Below are 20223 nucleotides of genomic sequence, written 5' to 3'. Positions count from 1 at the left end.
TTTAAAAAGTCTTTAAAAAGACACATAGCTTTTTATCTGATGTAGAACTTTTTAGTTTGTTCCAAATAAGAACAATTTTGGCATAGATTCAATAGAATGAATTTATAAGGTTTGCTGGAAGGCAAATCTCCAGCTAAATCATGATAGAAGGATTAGTTCTAAGGGTCTTATATAAAGGCTTCGGTCCACTCAACTGAACCAGAATTTCAGAAGGTACCCACCAAGTGGTTTACATTTCAGATTTGATGAGTTAGAACCTCCTGTAACTTTTGGACAGAATATACTTAACTTGCATCCAGGGGGATAGATCACATGACATTGGCCATTTTAATAATACATCCTAACATTGTGAATTAATCAATTCTTAACTGGTGTATTTTATAGTAGTGAATTGGCAAAGGGACCCAAATCTTCTCTAATAAACAAAAGCAAACAAACAAACATAAAATAGAAATTTGTCAAGGCTCATGCTGCTAACAATATATTTGGGATATCTATCACTGGAAGTGTCTCCTTGGTCTCATGCATGGTCTCAGAAGAATATGTCTAATCAGTGATTAAATATATCTACAAGCCCCTCAATTTATAGGATATAATTTCTTGGGGAACATACAATGTCTCAGGACTGGGAACTTTGTACTTGGTGGAAGCAGTGGGGTTTTTTTTTTTTCTTCCTTGAGAAAAAAAAAGATAAATAGAGGAAAACTGGTAGACACTATAGTAATATGAACTAAAACTCACTAGAGACAATAAAAACACACTTTTTTTGTGCATTAAAAGGAAATTTATTCAAACTCAGGTTGGATAGCTAGTGGGTCTTCCTGGACTCTCAATGAATTTAACAAACATTGATAAAAGGCTTATTATATAGACAATGTTTTTTGCAAGGTGTTAGAAGAAATGTAAAAATGAGTAAGCTATATAACCACTTTCTTGGAGTTTAAAATCAAGCAGAGGAAATCAAATAACAAAATTAGATCAGAATTCTACTAGGAATCAAAGTGACAGGACAATTCTTATAAAGCAACCTACCGAATTCTTCTTGCAGGACGGACATTTTCTCTGAGGACATCCAATTCTTGACCCAATACATGGAGCTCGGCCAATTCCTTCTGGCTCAACCATGCTGAGCTTGTCTTTAACCTTAAACATGAGGTATAACATGATTAGGCTCTGAAATCAACAATTATAAATATTTGCTAACAATGAGCCCCCTCTCCCTCTTCTATATGGATACATATAGACACACAAAAACATACATACTTTCTCTACCATTCTGATACGTTCATGGGATCAGCTGTGACATTAATGTCCACACACAAAAGGAAAGGACTTTAGGACTTTATCATTTGGTATCAGCCTCTCATCTTAAAGATAAGGAAACTGAAGTTCAGAGGGTTAAAGTGACTTACTCAGAGTTATACAGGTTAACTAGAGGCTAAGTATATCTATGCTTCCTGACTTTCAGCCCAACTCCTCAAATCCAACAAACTAAGCTCTGTACATCGTTAGTACAGAGCTCTTAATTTTTTTTCAAACCCAGTACTCTGATCAATATTTACTTATGTATTGAAGTTGTTACACATTTATAAGAATTCTCTTTCCTTGAAGCTGTTTTAAGAAAACGTAACACTTTCTTCTTATACAATGGAAAAAGTTTGCCATTTGAGACCTCTGTCTTTATTAGCATATTCTTCATGTAACATAAGCTGTAAAGCTATCATTCTCTCTGTCCAAGATTCTGGACATTTTAGAAATACTCAGAGATTTTATTTTCATTTAGGCTATGACCCTCCATTTAGGCTCCATAATCTAAACTGAGCAAAAGGTAGCTATTGGTATAGCGTCTGGGAACATGACTGCAAGCCCTAGCCTATGGAACACAAACCTTCCCTTCGGGCTTCATGATGATTTGGGATATATGACACACATTTCTTTTGGCATATAGATTTCAATCACCAATTCAAAGACTCTTAAAGCTTGAAAGTACATTACAGTTCAACCAAAGCTAACTGCCTACCTCATCCTACAAATCTTTATCAGATCTTGGACAGGTAGTCATCTACTCCCTTCTCAAGCCTCTTCCAATGAGGGGAGCTCAGTATCTATGATAAGACCTCATTCCTACTCTGGAAACCTCTGATAATTAAGAAAATTTTTCATGAGCTAATGAAATCCATCTTCCTGTAACTTCTCCCCACTGACACTTTTCTGACAAGGTGATTCAGAAATTCTTGATCCATGCATCCCTCTCCACTTCATATCCTCTACTCTACCCCACATCCTCATATAACCTCCAACAAAAACAAACAAACAAGTAAAAATAACAGAAGCATTTCTATTTCTTGGCACCATTAAATTAGACTTGCCTACCTATCTATCCATTTTCTAGATGAACCTTACCATATTTTCTTTGCTTGATCCTATTTCTTTCATTTGAAAATAACTTTTCCCAATGCAGGCATTGCTCTGTTGTAAACCAATATCTAATAATATCCTTGAAGCTGATAGTGGGCTTTATGCCTACTAGGACCTTAATCACTGCTCTTGACTGATCTATTACTATTGATTGAAATCATAATATAGGCCTAAATTTGGAGAAAAATCATTGAAATTGTAATTATTAAGAAGAATAGCTAGCATTTATATAGCATTTTAAGTTCTAGAAAACACTGGCAAATGAATGCTATTTTTTCCATCATTTTATAGATCAGAATTCTGAGGATGAGAAAGATTAAGTTATTTGTCCATCTGAGGCAGGATTTGAATTCAAGATTTCCTGATTCCTAGTCCAGTATTCTGTTCACTATGCTGGTTAGCTGCCTAAGAGGCTTCCTTTTTTTAGGGAGGGGAGGAATGGGGAGCATCACACCTATAATTTCAAAACTCTAATTAATGAAGAAACTCTATCAAAACACAATGGCTTTGCGACTAGCAGTTTTAGAGTTAATGGTAATACTGATTTGATCACAGAGTCATTATCAGAAGCAGGATTTTAATCCATCTTCCTTACTTTAAGACGGGTTCTCTAGTCCCTATATGATACTATCTCTTATTATTGCTCACAGAGATAGTCCATAGTAGTGACTGGGGGAAGTAGTTTAAATGGGATATAATATTGAGAGGGGTTGGGGGAGGAGGAATTACTAGACCAGGTTTATTTGCAAGGCCAATGCTAACTTATAGTCTTAGAGACAGTATTTCACAAAGTAGAGAATAAATACTTCAGCTGCCCTAGAGGATTCCTTTTTAAAGTTCCATCTCAAAATATTAAGTCTTACTTTGAAGCCTGTGTCCCATTGGAGAATTTCATGCTAACATAAGTTAAGCTATCTTTCTCCTTTATATTAATTTTCAAATGGAAGAAGTTTGAGTTGACATCTAGGTCAGCAAAGCTTTACCAATTCAGGATAACAAGGAGAAACAAAGTTGGGATGACTATCTATCTGCTACATAGCAAGTGATACTGAAGCTAAAGCATTATTATCTGATACCCTTATCTCAATTTGGTATTTCCCATTTTTTTGAGATTCCTCAGGCCCACTCCTAACCTCTGGTGGTCTGCAAGGAGACAATTTCCTCCACACATTTATCTGAGAATCTAACATATAATCAGAAAAGTTGCCAATAGAAGAAGGAATAGTATCAAAATAAAATGGGCTTTAGTATCTCTTTTAAAGTTGGGGAGAGAGAGGAGGAAAATATATCCTGGCAAACATTATCTGTACTTTATCAGAGCTTCTATACACTAAGTCCTGCCACAAGTTGAGCCTTGCCATTAACAATCTGATATTCCCTTCTATCCCTTCCTGCCAGTCTCATCTGGGCTCTCTCTAAACGGGAACTGTCAGATGTCAGATGAAGAGCAGGACATACCCAGCTGTGCAGTGTAAATCAGTGTGAATGAAAGTCCTGCCAGACAGCCCAGACCTTAGAGGCAAGGGAACCCAGAATAGGGCTCAGAAGGCAAGCACTGGTGGAGGTAAAATTCAGCATGGGCCATAAAACCTGAATAGTTATGGAGATCAAGTGACTTTTCTGCAGCAAGAGCAGAAACTTCTGCAACAGGACAACCCGCACTGAAGATGGAAGTGGTAAAAAGGAAGGAGGCAAGAGAAATAAACATGTACTAAAACTCTGGGATACATGGGGTGGTGATGAAGAAGAGAAAGAATATGACCATCCCTTTTCTTAAATCATCATTCAGGTTCTTCTTGCTTGAAGGAGCCAAGATACAGTTTACATCTAAGCTGTCAGTCAAAAAGAGGCTACTTCTTAAATGTTCATGATTAGCTCCCTTCCTCAATTAGGGAGAGATAAATCACAGCTCTTTCCCAAAGTGGATAGAGCAACACACCCATTAATTTCCATGCCACCAAATATAAACAGCAAATGATGCTCTTGCAAAATTTCCAAGAAAGATTAAATTTTATGCATTTAATTTCATCTGCCAAGATGTATGTTGGAGATGGGGCGGGGAGTGAAGTTTCCTTTCCCCTGCTTACAGCATGTAACATTTCTGAAGTGAACCAGTTGCTTGACACTCAACCCAAAGTAGAAAATCTGTATCATCTTCCCCTTCTCATTTCATCTCTACCCCATTTATCAGTATTTAAGACTTAATGAACTCTTGGCGGGCTCTGACTTCCCAGAGCTAAATGTTCATGATTGCTATTTAATAGTGAGTTGTGCAATTCACACACATGCCAAGAATCCTTGTCGGTCATCAGAAATATATATTTATTGATGGCTATTTAATCTATGGAGAGGTTTTCTGAGGGAATGCCATGCTCAATAAGAACCACTAAGCTGTGTATCTTGCTATTTAAAATCACCAGGGGAACTTAAGTTGAATAGAGAATTTAGTCCTAGCAGACTTCTTATTTCCCCCCTCCTTCTCAACCCTCCATTGATAATCTCCCAGTGGCTGTAAATGAACACAGAGAAGAGAGAACACTTGCAGCTTTAAACCTTTTGGTGCTAGAGACTCACTGCAAATGAACATTCTGAGTAAACAAAACCCATCAGGCCCCGGCAAGGGTCCGAAGCCTGATTGGGCTAAAAACATCACGATGGAATCTGCAATTGGCAAAGTAATTGGCGTTATTACAGCTGATGGGAAATTTCTGTTGCTGCCTGTGTGCTCCCCTTTTGAAATAATACTCAGTCATTTAATTTGTTCAGTTCTCATTGGGCTGATTGTTCTTTTCTTCTGGAGTTTATCAGGAATGAAATGGATTGTCTCTGTGGACTAAGATTTTTTTTATCCTTTTTTTTTTTTTTTTAAACTCTCTGCTTCCTCCCCCCTGCCAGAGTTTCAAGATAACAGCAGGAATCTATTGGTCCTCATGCTGTAATAATTGTGGATGGTTGGTGTTCAGATGTCACTCAAAGCTCTATATTTCTCAGCTTCAGCTGGAGAAAAAGGGTTCGTGTTTCTCTTTATAACAGAGAGATGAGTGATATTCAAATCCAGAATGGTGCTGATACTTTCACAAAGGCAAGTCAAACTGGTATGGAGCAAGAATAAGCTCCATTTTGATGCTATGACATATTTGGTTTGGGGTATATGTAACTATATAAAGGAGAGAACAGACAAGATTAATCCTAGAACAAAAACATCCCTAGAATTTATTCCATTGCATTTGATCAACCAATATTTATTGAGTGACAACATTTGTCCCCAAAACTATTTGGAAATTTCTGGTCCTATAACAGTAGGCATTTGAAGGATTTTTATTCCTATCCCATTTTAGGATTCTTATTCTTATCCCAAATCAAGAAACTTACTACATTTATGTTTATGAAATTCAGAAAGGATCTGAGCTCAGGCTAAGTATTTTTTCTCATTCTTCTTCATCTAACAGCTTTTCTTATCCACATAGTAGTATTCCTCTAGCAGTTGAAATTAGAATTCATGAGAACTGGCACTGGTTTTTTAACTGTGGATGTTAGTTTGACTTTTAAGGCTTATCAAACCTGGACCCAGAAGATCCTCAACCTCACCCCTTGTATCACTTTCAAAGAGCTGGCAATGGGAATGAACAGGAGTTCAATGTGAAGAAGTTAATTTATAAAATCTGAGAAAAAAGGAAGAAAAACTCTAAGATAGGCTCACTACTCAGAAGGGCTTCAATCATTTCATAATACTAATCTCTTTTTCCATTGTTTTTCCTAACTGATTAATCACTGGACTTGTGTTTTACCCATATGAATATTCAAACTACTCCCCTCTGAATAGGAATTTCATTTCTTGAATTTGTATTTCAACACCTAGCATGCTGCCTAGGATATAGATGGTTGTATGATTTTTTTTTTTTAAATGCAGATTGATTGATTCATGCACTAGATGAAAAGGAAGAAGTCAAGAAATCCCTGAGTTTTTACCTTAAAGGCAAAGCATTTCTTTTAAGTATAAGAGAATGATAGACTGGGAATTCAGTAATTAAATTTATATACTTAGGTATTTAACACTAAGAAATGGAAAGTTAGGCATCAAAGCATTACTCTAGGAATGCTTTTTATAATGACAATAAAAATGCTGACAATAACTAGCAATTGAAGATTCACAGTGTTTTACATCTATTATCTCATTTAATCTGCACAAGAACCAGTACTATTATTATCTTCATTTGATGAATGAGAAATCTGAAGTTAAGAAGTTAACTGACTTGCCTAAAATTCATGCCACTAATAAGAATCCAAGATAGAATTAGAACTCAGGTCTTCATAAAACCAAGTTCAGCAATTCATCCATTGAGTGACCTAGCTTTCCTTAAAGGGTTCCCAAAAACAAATAAAAATTACACAATTAGACATATACAATTAAACTCTCTGGTGTTTTCCCAGAAAATAGATAATCTTATTTGCAAACAATTTTTATTTATTTTGATAATCCAATTACTTATGGAGCAAATTCCTTGGACTCAAACCTGTGGCAGATATAAGAGGAATATAAAGCATGAGACTTGTTATCAAGGATTCTGAAAACTCAAGAAGGGAAAGATATATATATATATACATATATATACACACACACATATATATATTTACACATACATACATATACATATATATACATACATACCTACACATACATATATACATACATATATATATACACACATACATATACATATACACACATACACAAATAACTATGACATAAGGGTGAGTGAAATAAATTCAAAGAAGTCTTTTAATCAGAAAAGATCAGTATGGTAAAAAGTTGAAATTGAAAGTGTCACCTTCAGAACATATTAATTTTAGTTTAAGGCATGAATGACTGATCCCAGTTTCTGGATGATATGTGTAAAATAGTTAAGACAACAGAACCAGTATCCCCCAAAATGTCAATGACTACATCTTAATAAAGGATATAGACTGAAACTTAGATTTCAATGATATAGGGAATTCCCAGATTAAAAAAAAAAAATCTCTCTCCTAAAGAACACTGGCATATTCTCAGCAATTTATAGTCTTAAAAAGTTGCCTAGGGCACTTGCCCAGGGTGACACAGGAAGTCAGAGGTAAGATTTGAATCCAGACTTTACTGGCTCTGAGTTCTCTATCCATTATGCCATGTTGTCTCTCATCTAGAAAATCTAGAAAAATGATATTTAAGAAGAAAAAAAAAATCAAGTTCTATGCTTGAGTCTCGAAAATAAATAAACTATATGTATAGTATAAGAGGCAAGGCTAGATAAGACTTTAAGCAAAAAAAAAAAAAAAAGGGATTTTTTTGGGGCTGAAAGCTAAGGAGTCAATTATGTGATGAGGAACATTAACAGAAGAAAATCTGTAGAAGGAAGAAGCTAACTATTTCATTGTATTCTGCTCTGGGCAGATATTATCTAAGCACTATACTCAATTTAGGACAACTATGTCACGGACAAATTAAGACATATCTGGAAGCAAGTCCTCAAGTGACCAGAGATTAAATAGGAATATTAGCTGAAGCAACTGAGGATATATAGGCTGGGGAAAAAACAACAGCAACAACAAAAAGCCTAGTAGGGACATTATAGCTATTAGTACTTGTGTTAGAGAGATCCATTTTGTTTCTGCTTTGCCCCAGAGATCAGAACTAGAAACAATGGTTGACTGAATTATAGAGAGGCAGATTTTGACTTGACACAAGAAAAACATTTTCTACAGTTAAGGCTGTCCAAAAGTATGGGCTGCCTTTGGGGACAGGAGTTTCCATCTCACTGGGCACACTCAAGAAGAAGATGAATGACCAGTTTCTATATAAGTTGTAGAGAAGATATCTATAAATAGTCAGGTACAGAGTGAATTAAAGTATCTGAAATCTCTTCCAATTCAAATGAGTTTATGTTCTTCCTTTCTATTATTATTGTCTCTTTTGCCTTGTATAACAATGTGTTGTTTGGTGATTCAGATAGTACTGAATTATATTACATTTGTAAATATGGAGGTGTGACTTAAAATAATAATTATAATAACTATTTGGAGATTAACCTGGTGAATTAGATATATTTTACATCAAAACATGAGGCAACTATTAAGTATCAAAACTGATTTTTTTGACCAGCCAAGGCAATTTCTAAAGAGTAATTTCAAACTAGTTTTGAGCATCACTGCCTCTTATAATAAATTGTTTAGAGGTAGAAACACTCAGTTGATGGCATGAATTTTGAGAGATTTTTCAAAGTATCAGTCCCACAACCTCATAACTACCCTTTATGTGAATTAAGTGTCAAAATGTTAAATAAAGAAGGAAAAAAACAACAACCTTAAAACAAGATAAATCAAAATAGCATCAGAATTCACCCTAAGCTTTCTCTTTTCAAAGCTTTATCAACTTAATTTCACCTTTTCCACTATTTTAAAGTATTATTAAACATCTTGGAATCAATACTATATGGAAGATGTGACCAGTTTGAGCTTCCCTTCAATTCCCTTACTAATGGTATAGTGGAAAGATCACTGGATTAGAAGTCAGATGACAGAGGAGTTTGAATTCCAATTCTCTTACTAACTACTTGTTTGATTTTGCAATTCAGTTAAATATTTGGGATTTCTGTTTACTCATCTATAAAATAAGAATGAGATGTTCTTTAAGTACTTTTCTTATTCTAAACCTAAGATCTCATGACCCTATGTTATAACACTAACAAAGTATAATGGGAGAAAGAAAAGAATTATTATAATTCTTTTGGGAAGTGCAATGATTTAGCCAAACTGTCTTGAAAGGTTGATTGGAAGTCTGTGCTCTGCTATGACTTCACTGGGCCTTGTTTAGTTTTTATTATATGACTGGTTATGAGTAATGGCAGGTGTTACTTTTTCCAAGGTAAGTCTGGGCTGTAGAAGGCTGTGGGGCCTTTAAAAGTTTGATATCCAGGTAAAAATAAGTATATTAAAAAATTACTCTGATCCCACATAGCCTTGGGCATCTTCTCAAAATTTGGCTTTTGTACATTTTATGAGTTTGTGGAAGGTATAAGGGAAAAACTACATATAAGGGTTAATGTACACAAACACAGACACACAGACACATACATGCACACATATACACACTCATGTACCCACACAAATTAAAACACCTCCTATTATCAGGGAAGCATCAGAAAATTTGTAGTGGAGGGTGTTTGCAGACTTTTCAAAGCAATACAGTCTCTAAGCCCAAGCAAGCAGATGGCTAGAAGGAATTTTTTTCCAGGTCTGGCAAGCTGTTAAGCTTGGACTTAATTGGACTCATTGTAAGGTCCTCCTGACATTTATTGATTCAAATCAATGGAAATGAGATGAAGAAAAATTTATTAAGTACTTCCTATTTTCAATCAAGTAGCATACCAGGAAGACTGATTTTCCTTGAGTTCAAATACAGCCTCAGATACTTACTAGCTATTTGGTCCTGGGTAAATCAGTTAAACTGTTTACCTCAGTTTCCTCATCTGTAAAATAAGCTGGATAAAGAAATGGCAAGTAATTCTAGTATTTCTGTCAAAAAAAAAACCCTGAATGGGAACACAAAGAGTCAGACACAATAAAACAAGTAAAAAGTGCAACCAAATTGCACTTGGCCTGAAATAAGTTATAATTCCACTAAAGAGAGAAATAATGCATATATATATGTATATATATGTACATATATATGTATATACATACATATATATACACATACATATATATATATACATACATATATATACATAAACATATATATAGAGAGAGGGATTGATATTGATATAGATATAGATATCTATATAAAGTTTCAGGCAAGAATGAGAAAAAGAAAAAGATGTTGCAATATTCTAGACATGGAGAAAAATGGTTTGTGTGAATGCAGAGCTGAAAGACAACAGTACGGCTCACAAACAGAATTCATGAAGGAGAGGAGTGTTAAACAAGACCAGAAAGGTAGTTGGGGGATTTCTTTCTGCAAGAAGGCAGATGGCATTAGAGGATACAAAGAAAGTACTCATTTGAGGTGTGAGACTCCTTTAACATGACGTAGGGCATGAGATACTGCTGACCAAAGCAAAAGGGAGTAGAACATGCTCTTCAGGCTCCTGAAGGTAATCTAGCCATCTGGCTTCCCAGGGTGAGGTGAAGGTTTCTCCTGACCTTAATAAAGGGAGATTTTGAAACTGGCTATTCTATTGGGACAAATCTTTCCCTACAACTTTTAAAATTTGCATTAATCCATTCTCATGTTTCTGCAAATCTGCCTATGATCTTGTCATGCTTCAGAAACTTCAGAATACATTTACAATGATCAGATTTGAAAAATATCCTTTTCATTAAGAATGACTTTTGCAAAAGTCTATAAAGGAGAAAATAGTACTCAATACACAGACTTATTGGTAATATATATATATATATATAAAATGGACAAATTCAAATTCTGATAGATAAACAAAAAGATTAGTAAGGATTAGATGATTTATAAAAGTATAAGGTCACAGAATTCTAGAATAGGAAAGAAACTTAAAGCAGTCTGTATGGTTTATTTGGAATATGAAGAACTTGATTAAAATCTTGGCTTTGCAATCCTATACCTAATGTGGCCTTGGGCAAAGCACTTCATCTTTTTGGGATCTCAATTTCTTCATCTGTGAAACTAAAGGATTAGACTAGATGGTCTCAGAGGTCTTTGTCAACTCATTTTCTGTTCTGGAGGCTGTATGTAACCTGCAACATTATCTAAGATAACTAAACCAGATTAAGATGTAGTTGGGAAATACATTGCAAAATAAACAAAAAATATAATGCAAGATATCTTAGATAATGCTGATATATGAAGCATGTGTATTTGAGTTTTTTTTGAAGATTGAAGATTTATTGAAACCACAATCATAAATTTATATAAGAGAAAACTATGATGGTTACTTGCCCAAGATCACACAGATTGTCCATGGCAGAGCTGGGAAAACAGTCTTTTGACTTGCAGTTCACTGTCCCTTTCCTTACAACATAAATATGTGGATGGGTTCCAAGACTTAAAAAGACTCTGGTAGAATAGAAGGTTTGAACATCACAGTATCAAACAATAGGACCTTGCAATGCATTGCTTTGTGATTACAGAGGCAAAAAAGCTCAGGCAAGACACTGACCATTAGCAATGAGTAGCTTCCACAAGGTCTTTCTGCTTGATAAAAGTTTTTGTAATGAAATGTAATAAAGGGAACAGGTGGCCTCTGGCATGGAAATGTGAAGTTAGTTAGTGGAGAGCTGGTATTTAGATGAGAAATTGGTTGTACTTTTACAGTTTGGGCTCAGGGTAATAGAGGAGGGAAGAGGATGGCATTATTGCACATGTTAAGATAGTTCACTTAATTGTTTTCAGCTAAACCTGCCAACAAATGGACAACATATTAAATGAAATGTTGGAATATGAAGGAAAACATTACTTGTCTGATTAAAAACCTGTGAAAGTTACCTGGTGCTTTAGGGCTGGACTTCCACCTTTCAATCACTTTTAGCAGTACACTTTAAAATACTTTTAGCAGTACAATGAGGTGGGGCTAAGATTGAGATTAAGGTGAATATAGTCCAGTGTTGTAACCCTCCTCAGTCAAACTCTGCTTTTGATGAGAGACAGCTGCTGGCCACATCAGAAATTGTATCAAAATGTTATTAAAACGTTTCACATGTTTATAATTTGTATCCTTGAGAAGACTACAAGTTTCTGGAGCTCTAAGATTGTACATTATACCCACACGTACAATAAGAAGTTAATTGGATGGTTAGTGCACATTGGGAGATGAAAATACGTCTACAATGGTGTCTCAAGATGTTTTTTAATCCCAGGAGAACTTGTTATGATTGAGGATACTCCGTTCAAGTGCCAGACTCTCTTAGGAAACACCTGCAGAATTTCTCTTTCCATGAGTAAATGCCAGCACTAATAAAATATATCTAATAAAAATATTGCCAGGGTGAGTACTAAATGATTACATTACTTCCCAGTGAAAGTATGGTTTCCTTAAGAGAAAGCTGTTAATTATAAATCAACTGCAGCAAAATCACACTTGTGGTTTTAAATATCCCTGGTGCAATGACCACCAAAAATTGGATAAGCAGGTTGGTGCCAAAGTGTAATATATGAAATTATGGACCTACTTGATAGGAACTGAGTTTTTAAGAGTTTTAAATGCTCCTCCATGTTAAAAAAAAAAATGACATGAATGCTCTTGGAGAAGAAGATCGAAGAGAATAGGTGACTTCTAAGCATTCTTTAAGAAATTCACTACTAAGTTGGAATCACCCCAGAGGAAAAAGATTAAATCCACCATACATATTTCCATGAACTTACAAAAGAAGGTGTGTATACTAAAGGCATATCTAGGAACAACATCCATGGCAATATAGATCTAGAAAAATCAGTCCTAAATATGAGCTGAAGCAGCGGAAGCTGACTTATTGAATAGCATCAGCTAATGAACCATGGTAGCTCCTGGCCGTCTTTTACTTAGGGACAACTCAAGATTTTCTTATCTGACATCCCTTGTAGCTTTGATAAAATAGCCACATGATAGCCACATGTCACTGTGTGTCATTACAATTATAGACACTTTCTGCCACCTCAATTTTCTTTTAATGAAGATGAGGTTTGATTTTCTCCCCTATTCTTTCTCTTATAAGTCAAAATCACTTTTCAACTAGGAAGTGGTCTATTGTACAATACTGTGCATACAAAAGACACTCAATGGATATATTTCAGTTGGCTGCCTCTATTTTTCTAGCACCTAAATCCAGTGAACATGTCAAAGATTACAGGATACCTTATGAAAAAAAATATTCCTTGTTATGGGATACATGCACACACACACAATTTTTTTTTGTTTTTAGTTTCTGAAATTGTAATTATTTTATATGGAGGCTGGCAGAGAATTTAGACTCACAAGTATACTTTCCTTCCTAAAATGAAAATAACATCAACCAATTTCTTCACTGCTACTACTAACATTAAGGGTGATGAAGTTTGAATTGATCTAATTTTAAATCTTCATCATCAGCACTATATTCCACATCATTTCATTCCTCAAATGCAGCTCACCTTACCACTTTTTGGTTCATATGATAACCTCATCATTTGATTTCAAAGCTCACTGATCCCCATGCAAACTAAAAGAGAGGACTTGAATGCCTGATATACCAGTTTGAAACTATATGTGTAGGAAGATCGTCTTCCTATAAAGACACTAGTTTGATCATAGAAACAATCACGAAAAAGCTATATATGTGGTAGTATGCTTCTGTAATACTGTGTATAATATATATACCATGACTGTAATACAAACTTGAAGATCAATATGAACAAAATTATCAAAACTGAATGCTGTGAAATTACAATGACCAAATTTATCCACAAAGAAGAGATATGAGAGGGCACTTCCACCCCCAACACTTACAGAGTCCTTTGCAGAGGCTACAGAAATGGCTACAGAAAACTTCATATAGTGTCAAGGTTTTCTGATATGTTAGATTTGTTGAACTGTCTCCCCCCCCCACCTTGCTATTCTCTGTTATAAGCAACTATCTTTTGAAGATGGGAAAGTAAACTTGAAAATATAGGTAACATAAAGAAAAAAATATCAATAAAATTTATTTTTTAAATTGCCAGATGATCTTTTTCTTTCAAGTAAGCTTCATAAATGCTCAGTAGAAATCTCCTGGATCATTTTGTTGTTGTTGTTGTTGTTGTTGTTGTTGTGGAATGTTTAAGAAAACAATAACACAAAGAACACTTTCTCTGGGAGCCTGGCAAAGTTCAGGTTATCGTTTATTATATATAAAGAAAGGTTGTCTTCTGAAGTCTCTGAATGATGGAGGATTTTAGCAGGCAGTAAAGTCAACATGAGTCAACAGTGCAATATGGCAACACCAAAACAAGTGATTTCAGACAACATTGGAAGCAGCTTTGCATCTAGGATGAGAGAAATGGTCCTCTGCCTGGAATCCATCTGAACCCATTAGGTGTTTAGAACCCATTAAGTGCTCAGCTCTTGGTGCCACATTGTAGAATTAATACTGATAACCCAGAATGCTAGAAGGTGATTAGAATGGCAAGATGCTTTTAAGGTGAAACTATATGAATATGTGTAGAAGAAACTGTAGTTACATAGTTTGAAAAGTAGAAACCATTGGAAGTGAGGGAGCACAATCACTACCTGCAAATTATTTGAGGGGCTTTGTTCAAGAAAGATTATATTTATTCTGATTGGCGACAGAGAAAGCACAGCGAGGCAACATTATGTTTGATGTAAGGAAATTTGTCCTAACAATCAGAACTGTCCAATGGTGAAATAGGACGTCCTATCAAAGGATAGGACGTTCCTTCTCAATGGAGTTTTTCAAGAAACTGAGTGGCCACTTGCTGAGCATGTTGTAAAGTAGATTTTGTTCAGGTATTGATTGGACCAGAAAGTCTCTAAGGTCCCTTGTAACTCTGAGGGAATGTGATTTTGTGTCCACATATTACAATTGCCTTTTAAAAGACTGAGACCTTGGAGAAAACAGATTTTGTCTCTGAATCTCCCCTGGGTTTTAGCCTACTGTCAGATCCAACACCATGCCATGTCCCAGTTTGGTAACAAAGGGCATTGGAAATTCTGTCTGAGACTCAACCCCAAGAGAGATAATAACCAGGATATCTCTGTTCCTGTTTAAAGGGGGAAAATAACACTTCAAGACACTGCTTTTATTCATGAAGTTCCTCCTCTCTTCTGAACTGCCCCATTTATAGATATTTGCCTAATCAAATCTTTCCTAACCTTCAAAACTTAGTTCAAAACCTACCCTTTATATGAAGCACTCTCTGATAACTTTTTAAACAAACTTACTATCCATATCACTTCCTGGATACTTAATACATGTTATCTTGTAATGTATCCTTTCAAAGTATGTATCAATATATAAATGCATAAATATATATAAAATGTATATACTAAATCTAATCTCAACAAGATTCTAATTTCTTTCAAGTAAACACCAATCATTCTTTGGATAACCCTAAACATCAAGTATGGTTTCTTGATCATGAGGCATTTAATAAATGCTTAATGACATATGCATCTACTTTGCTTAAAATCTTAACCTCGAAATGACTTCTTCTTCATTCCATAAGATTTTTCAAGTCCACCAACAGTGAGTTCAAGTCCTCATGGATCTAAATAATCAGCATGAGCAAGAGGAAGGCTAAAGCCATTTCACAGAAGTCAAGATAACAGTTAAGAATTTAAGTAATATTAGAAATGAAGAGATATAATGGAGATCTAACCTGTTTCATGCAAATTATTGACAGCTAATAAGTGAAAGAATTCTCTTAATCTGAGATAACAGTATGTAAGAATTTTTAGGAAAAACTAAAGGATCTTACCTATGTAATTATCTATTCTCAAACAACCTTAAACTTTTGGATTTCAAGTTTAAGACCCTAATATTTTAGGGAAGAAACATCTACTTTGATGGTCATAATAGCAGCAAGAAAATGTGGTCAAACTAGACAATCTTATTTATCTTGTTCTCCAAGGCCAAGAAATGGGTGCTGACCTATCAGAGTAGTCATTACGAAATGAAATAGCTAAAATATTTTAATGGAAGAAAGTAAAAACATTTGCTATCTTTAATTAGTGAAAAATGTACAGGATAAGCTGAGATCCTATCCCTGCAACTAAGAAAAGAGGTATCTTTAAGAGACTTGACAATGGTTTAGTAGTTTTCCCTTTACAGATAATATTAGAGTTATTCCTGCTCCCTCCTCTCCTACCCAGAAAATATTAGACTGTGGACCATGTTTTGAGATCAGTGTACACATTAGTAGGCTTGTTTCATGAAACAATAAGACAAGTGAAACCACAATATTTGTTGAATATTTTTAATGCCCTACATTATAGTGTTGAGATGAATCCTGTAATCTCTACTTAAGAATATCACTATAGAGCCTCCACTGTTAGGAGTAAATGGCCTACATTTGTTTTGAAAATTTCTTTTTTTTTTTTTTTTTTTTTTTTTTTACAACTGTGTAGTTTTTTATTTTTTTTTTTTAATTTTTTATTTTCTTTTATATTTATAATATTTTTTGACAGTACATATGCATGGGTAATTTTTTACAACATTATCCCTTGCACTTACTTCTATTCAGATTTTTTCCCTTCCTCCCCCAACCCCCTCCCCCAGATGGCAAGCAGTCTTATATATGTTAAATATATTACAGTATAATTTAGATACAATATATGTGTGTAGAACCGAATTTTTTGTTACACAGGAAGAATTGGATTCAGTAGGTAAAAATAACAGTTTACATTCATTTCCCATTGTTCCTTTTCTGGATGTAGCTGGTGCTGTCCATCATTAATCAATTGGAATTGGATTAGTTCTTCTCTATGTTGAAGAAATCCACTTCCATCAGCATACATCCTCGTACAGTATCATTGTTGAAGTGTATAATGATCTTCTGGTTCTGCTCGTTTCACTCAGCATCAGTTGATGTAAGTCTCTCCAAGCCTCTCTGTATTTCTCCTGTTGGTCATTTCTTATAGAACAATAATATTCCATAACATTCATATACCATAGTTTACCCAACCATTCTCCAATTGGTGGACATCCATTCATCTTCCAGCTTCTAGCCACTATGAAAAGGGCTGCCACAAACATTTTGGCACATACAGGACCCTTTCCCTTCTCTAGTAGTTCCTTGGGGTATAAGCCCAGTAGTAGTATGGCTGGGTCAAAGGGTATGCACATTTTGATAACTTTTTGGGCATAATTCCAGATTGCTCTCCAGAATGGTTGGATTCTTTCACAACTCCACCAACAATGCATCAGTGTCCCAGTTTTCCCACAGCCCCTCCAACATTCATCATTATTTGTTCCTGTCATCTTAGCCAATCTGACAGGTGTGTAATGATACCTCAGAGTTGTCTTAATTTGCATTTCTCTGATCAATAGTGATTTGGAACACTCTTTCATATGAGTGGAAATAGTTTTAATTTCATCATCTGAGAATTGTCTGTTCATATCCTTTGACCATTTATCAATTGGAGAATGGCTTGATTTCTTATAAATTAAAGTCAATTCTCTGTATATTTTGGAGATGAGGCCTTTATCAGAACCTTTAACTGTAAAAATTTTTTCCCAATTTGTTACTTCCCTTCTAATCTTGTTTGCATTAGTTTTGTTTGTGCAGAAACTTTTTAATTTGGTGTAATCAAAATGTTCTATTTTGTGATCAATAATGGTCTCTAGTTCTCCCTTGGACACAAACTCCTTCCTCCTCCACAAGTCTGAGAGGTAAACCATCCCATGTTCCTCCAATTTATTTATGATTTCGTTCTTTATGCCTAAATCTTGGACCCATTTTGATCTAATCTTAGTATGTGGTGTTAAATGTGGGTCCATGCCTAGTTTCTGCCATACTAATTTCCAGTTTTCCCAGCAGTTTTTGTCAAATAATGAATTCTTATCCCAAAATTTGGGATCTTTGGGTTTGTCAAAGATTAGATTGCTATTTTTATTCACTATCTTGTCCTGTGAACCTAACCTATGCCACTGATCAACTAGTCTATTTCTTAGCCAATACCAAATGGTTTTGGTGACTGTTGCTTTATAATATAGCTTTAAATCAGGTACACTTAGACCACCTTCCTCTGACTTTTTTTTCATTAGTTCCCTTGCAATTCTCGACCTTTTATTCTTCCATATGAATTTTGTTGTTATTTTTTCTAGGTCATTAAAATAGTTTCTTGGGAGTCTGATTGGTATAGCACTAAATAAATAGATTAATTTGGGGAGTATTGTCATCTTTATTATATTCGCTCGGCCTATCCAAGAACATTGAATGTCTTTCCAATTATTTAAATCTGACTTTATTTTTGTGGCAAGTGTTTTGTAATTTTGCTCATATAATTCCTGACTCTCCTTTGGTAGATATATTCCCAAATATTTGATACTATCGACTGTTATTTTGAATGGAATTTCTCTTTGTATCTCTTGCTGTTGGATTTTGTTGGTAATGTATAAAAATCCTGAGGATTTATGTGGATTTATTTTGTATCCTGCGACTTTGCTAAAATTCTGAATTATTTCTAATAGCTTTTTAGCAGAGTCTTTGGGGTTCTCTAAGTATACCATCATGTCATCTGCAAAAAGTGACAATTTGATTTCTTCATTTCCTACTCTAATTCCTTGGATCTCTTTCTCGGCTCTTATTGCCAAGGCTAGAGTTTCTAGTACTATATTGAATAGTAATGGTGATAGTGGGCAACCTTGTTTCACTCCTGATCTTACAGGGAAAGGTTCTAGTTTATCACCATTACATATGATGTTTACTGAAGGTTTTAAATATATGCTCCTTATTATTTTAAGGAATAGTCCATTTATTCCTATACTCTCAAGCGTTTTTAGTAGGAATGGATGTTGGATTTTATCAAATGCCTTTTCTGCATCTATTGAGATGATCATATGGTTTTTATTAATTTGATTATTAATATGGTCAATTATACTAATAGTTTTCCTAATATTAAACCAGCCCTGCATTCCTGGTATAAATCCCACTTGGTCATAGTGTATTATCCTGGGGATGATTTTCTGAAGTCTATTTGCTAATATCTTATTTAAGATTTTAGCATCAATATTCATTAAGGAAATTGGTCTATAGTTTTCTTTCTCAGTTTTCGATCTACCTGGTTTAGGTATCAGTACCATGTCTGTGTCATAGAAGGAATTTGGTAGGACTCCTTCAATCCCTATTTTTTCAAATAGTTTACATATCATTGGAGTTAGTTGTTCTTTAAATGTTTGGTAGAATTCACCTGTAAATCCATCTGGTCCTGGGGACTTTTTCTTAGGAAGTTGGTTAATAGCTTGGTCTATTTCTTTTTCTGAGATGGGACTATTTAGACTACTTACTTCTTCCTCTGTTAATCTGGGCAAGCTATATTTTTGAAGGTATTCTTCCATTTCATTTAAGTTATCGAATTTATCGGCATAAAGTTGAGCAAAGTAGCTCCTAACTATTGTTCTAATTTCCTCTTCATTAGTGGTGAGTTCACCCTTTTCATTTTCAAGACTATCAATTTGCTTTTTCTCTTTCCTTTTTTTAATAAGGTTTACTAAGGGTTTGTCTATTTTGTTGGTTTTTTCATAAAACCAACTCTTAGTTTTATTAATTAATTCAATAGTTTTTTTACTTTCAATTTTATTAATCTCACCTTTTATTTTTTGAATTTCAAGTTTTGTGTTTGTCTGGGGGTTTTTAATTTGTTCCTTTTCTAGCAATTTTAGTTGTAAACCCAATTCGTTGGCCCTCTCTTTCTCTATTTTATGCAGGTAGGCCTGTAGAGATATAAAACTTCCCCTAATTACTGCTTTGGCTGTATCCCACACATTTTGGTATGATCTCTCATTATTGTCATTTTCTTGGGTGAAGTTATTAATTATGTCTATGATTTGCTGTTTTACCCAATCATTCTTTAGTATAAGATTATTTAGTTTCCAATTATTTTTTGGTCTATTTTCCCCTGGCTTTTTATTAAATGTAATTTTGATTGCATTATGGTCTGAAAAGGATGCATTTACTATTTCTGCCTTACTGCATTTGATTTTGAGGTTTTTATGCCCTAGTATATGATCAATTTTTGTATAGGTTCCATGAACTGCTGAGAAGAAAGTATATTCCTTTCTGTCTCCATTTAACTTTCGCCAAAGATCTATCATATCAAACTTTTCTAGTATTCTATTTACCTCTTTGAC

General features: G+C 34.6%; 1 protein-coding gene and 1 long non-coding RNA gene across 10 annotated transcripts in view; one reads left to right on the top strand and one right to left on the bottom strand.

Annotated features, from left to right (window-relative positions):
* Positions 1–20223, bottom strand: part of SETBP1 (SET binding protein 1) — a 468541-nt gene that overhangs the window by 208387 nt on the left and 239931 nt on the right. For all 9 annotated transcript variants that reach the window (XM_074279242.1, XM_074279248.1, XM_074279246.1 and 6 more), the window contains one exon: positions 1033–1143. In XM_074279242.1, coding sequence (XP_074135343.1) covers positions 1033–1143 — 111 coding nt within the window. The remainder of the gene's footprint in view (positions 1–1032; positions 1144–20223) is intronic.
* The window catches only part of LOC141549608 (uncharacterized), an 89002-nt gene that overhangs the window by 53193 nt on the left and 15586 nt on the right, over positions 1–20223 (top strand). The gene's annotated exons all lie outside the window — the stretch shown is intronic.

The sequence above is a fragment of the Sminthopsis crassicaudata genome, chromosome 1 (genome assembly GCF_048593235.1).
Source record: "Sminthopsis crassicaudata isolate SCR6 chromosome 1, ASM4859323v1, whole genome shotgun sequence".
NCBI classification, from domain to species: domain Eukaryota; kingdom Metazoa; phylum Chordata; class Mammalia; order Dasyuromorphia; family Dasyuridae; genus Sminthopsis; species Sminthopsis crassicaudata.
This window is presented reverse-complemented; position numbering and strand designations above follow the sequence as displayed.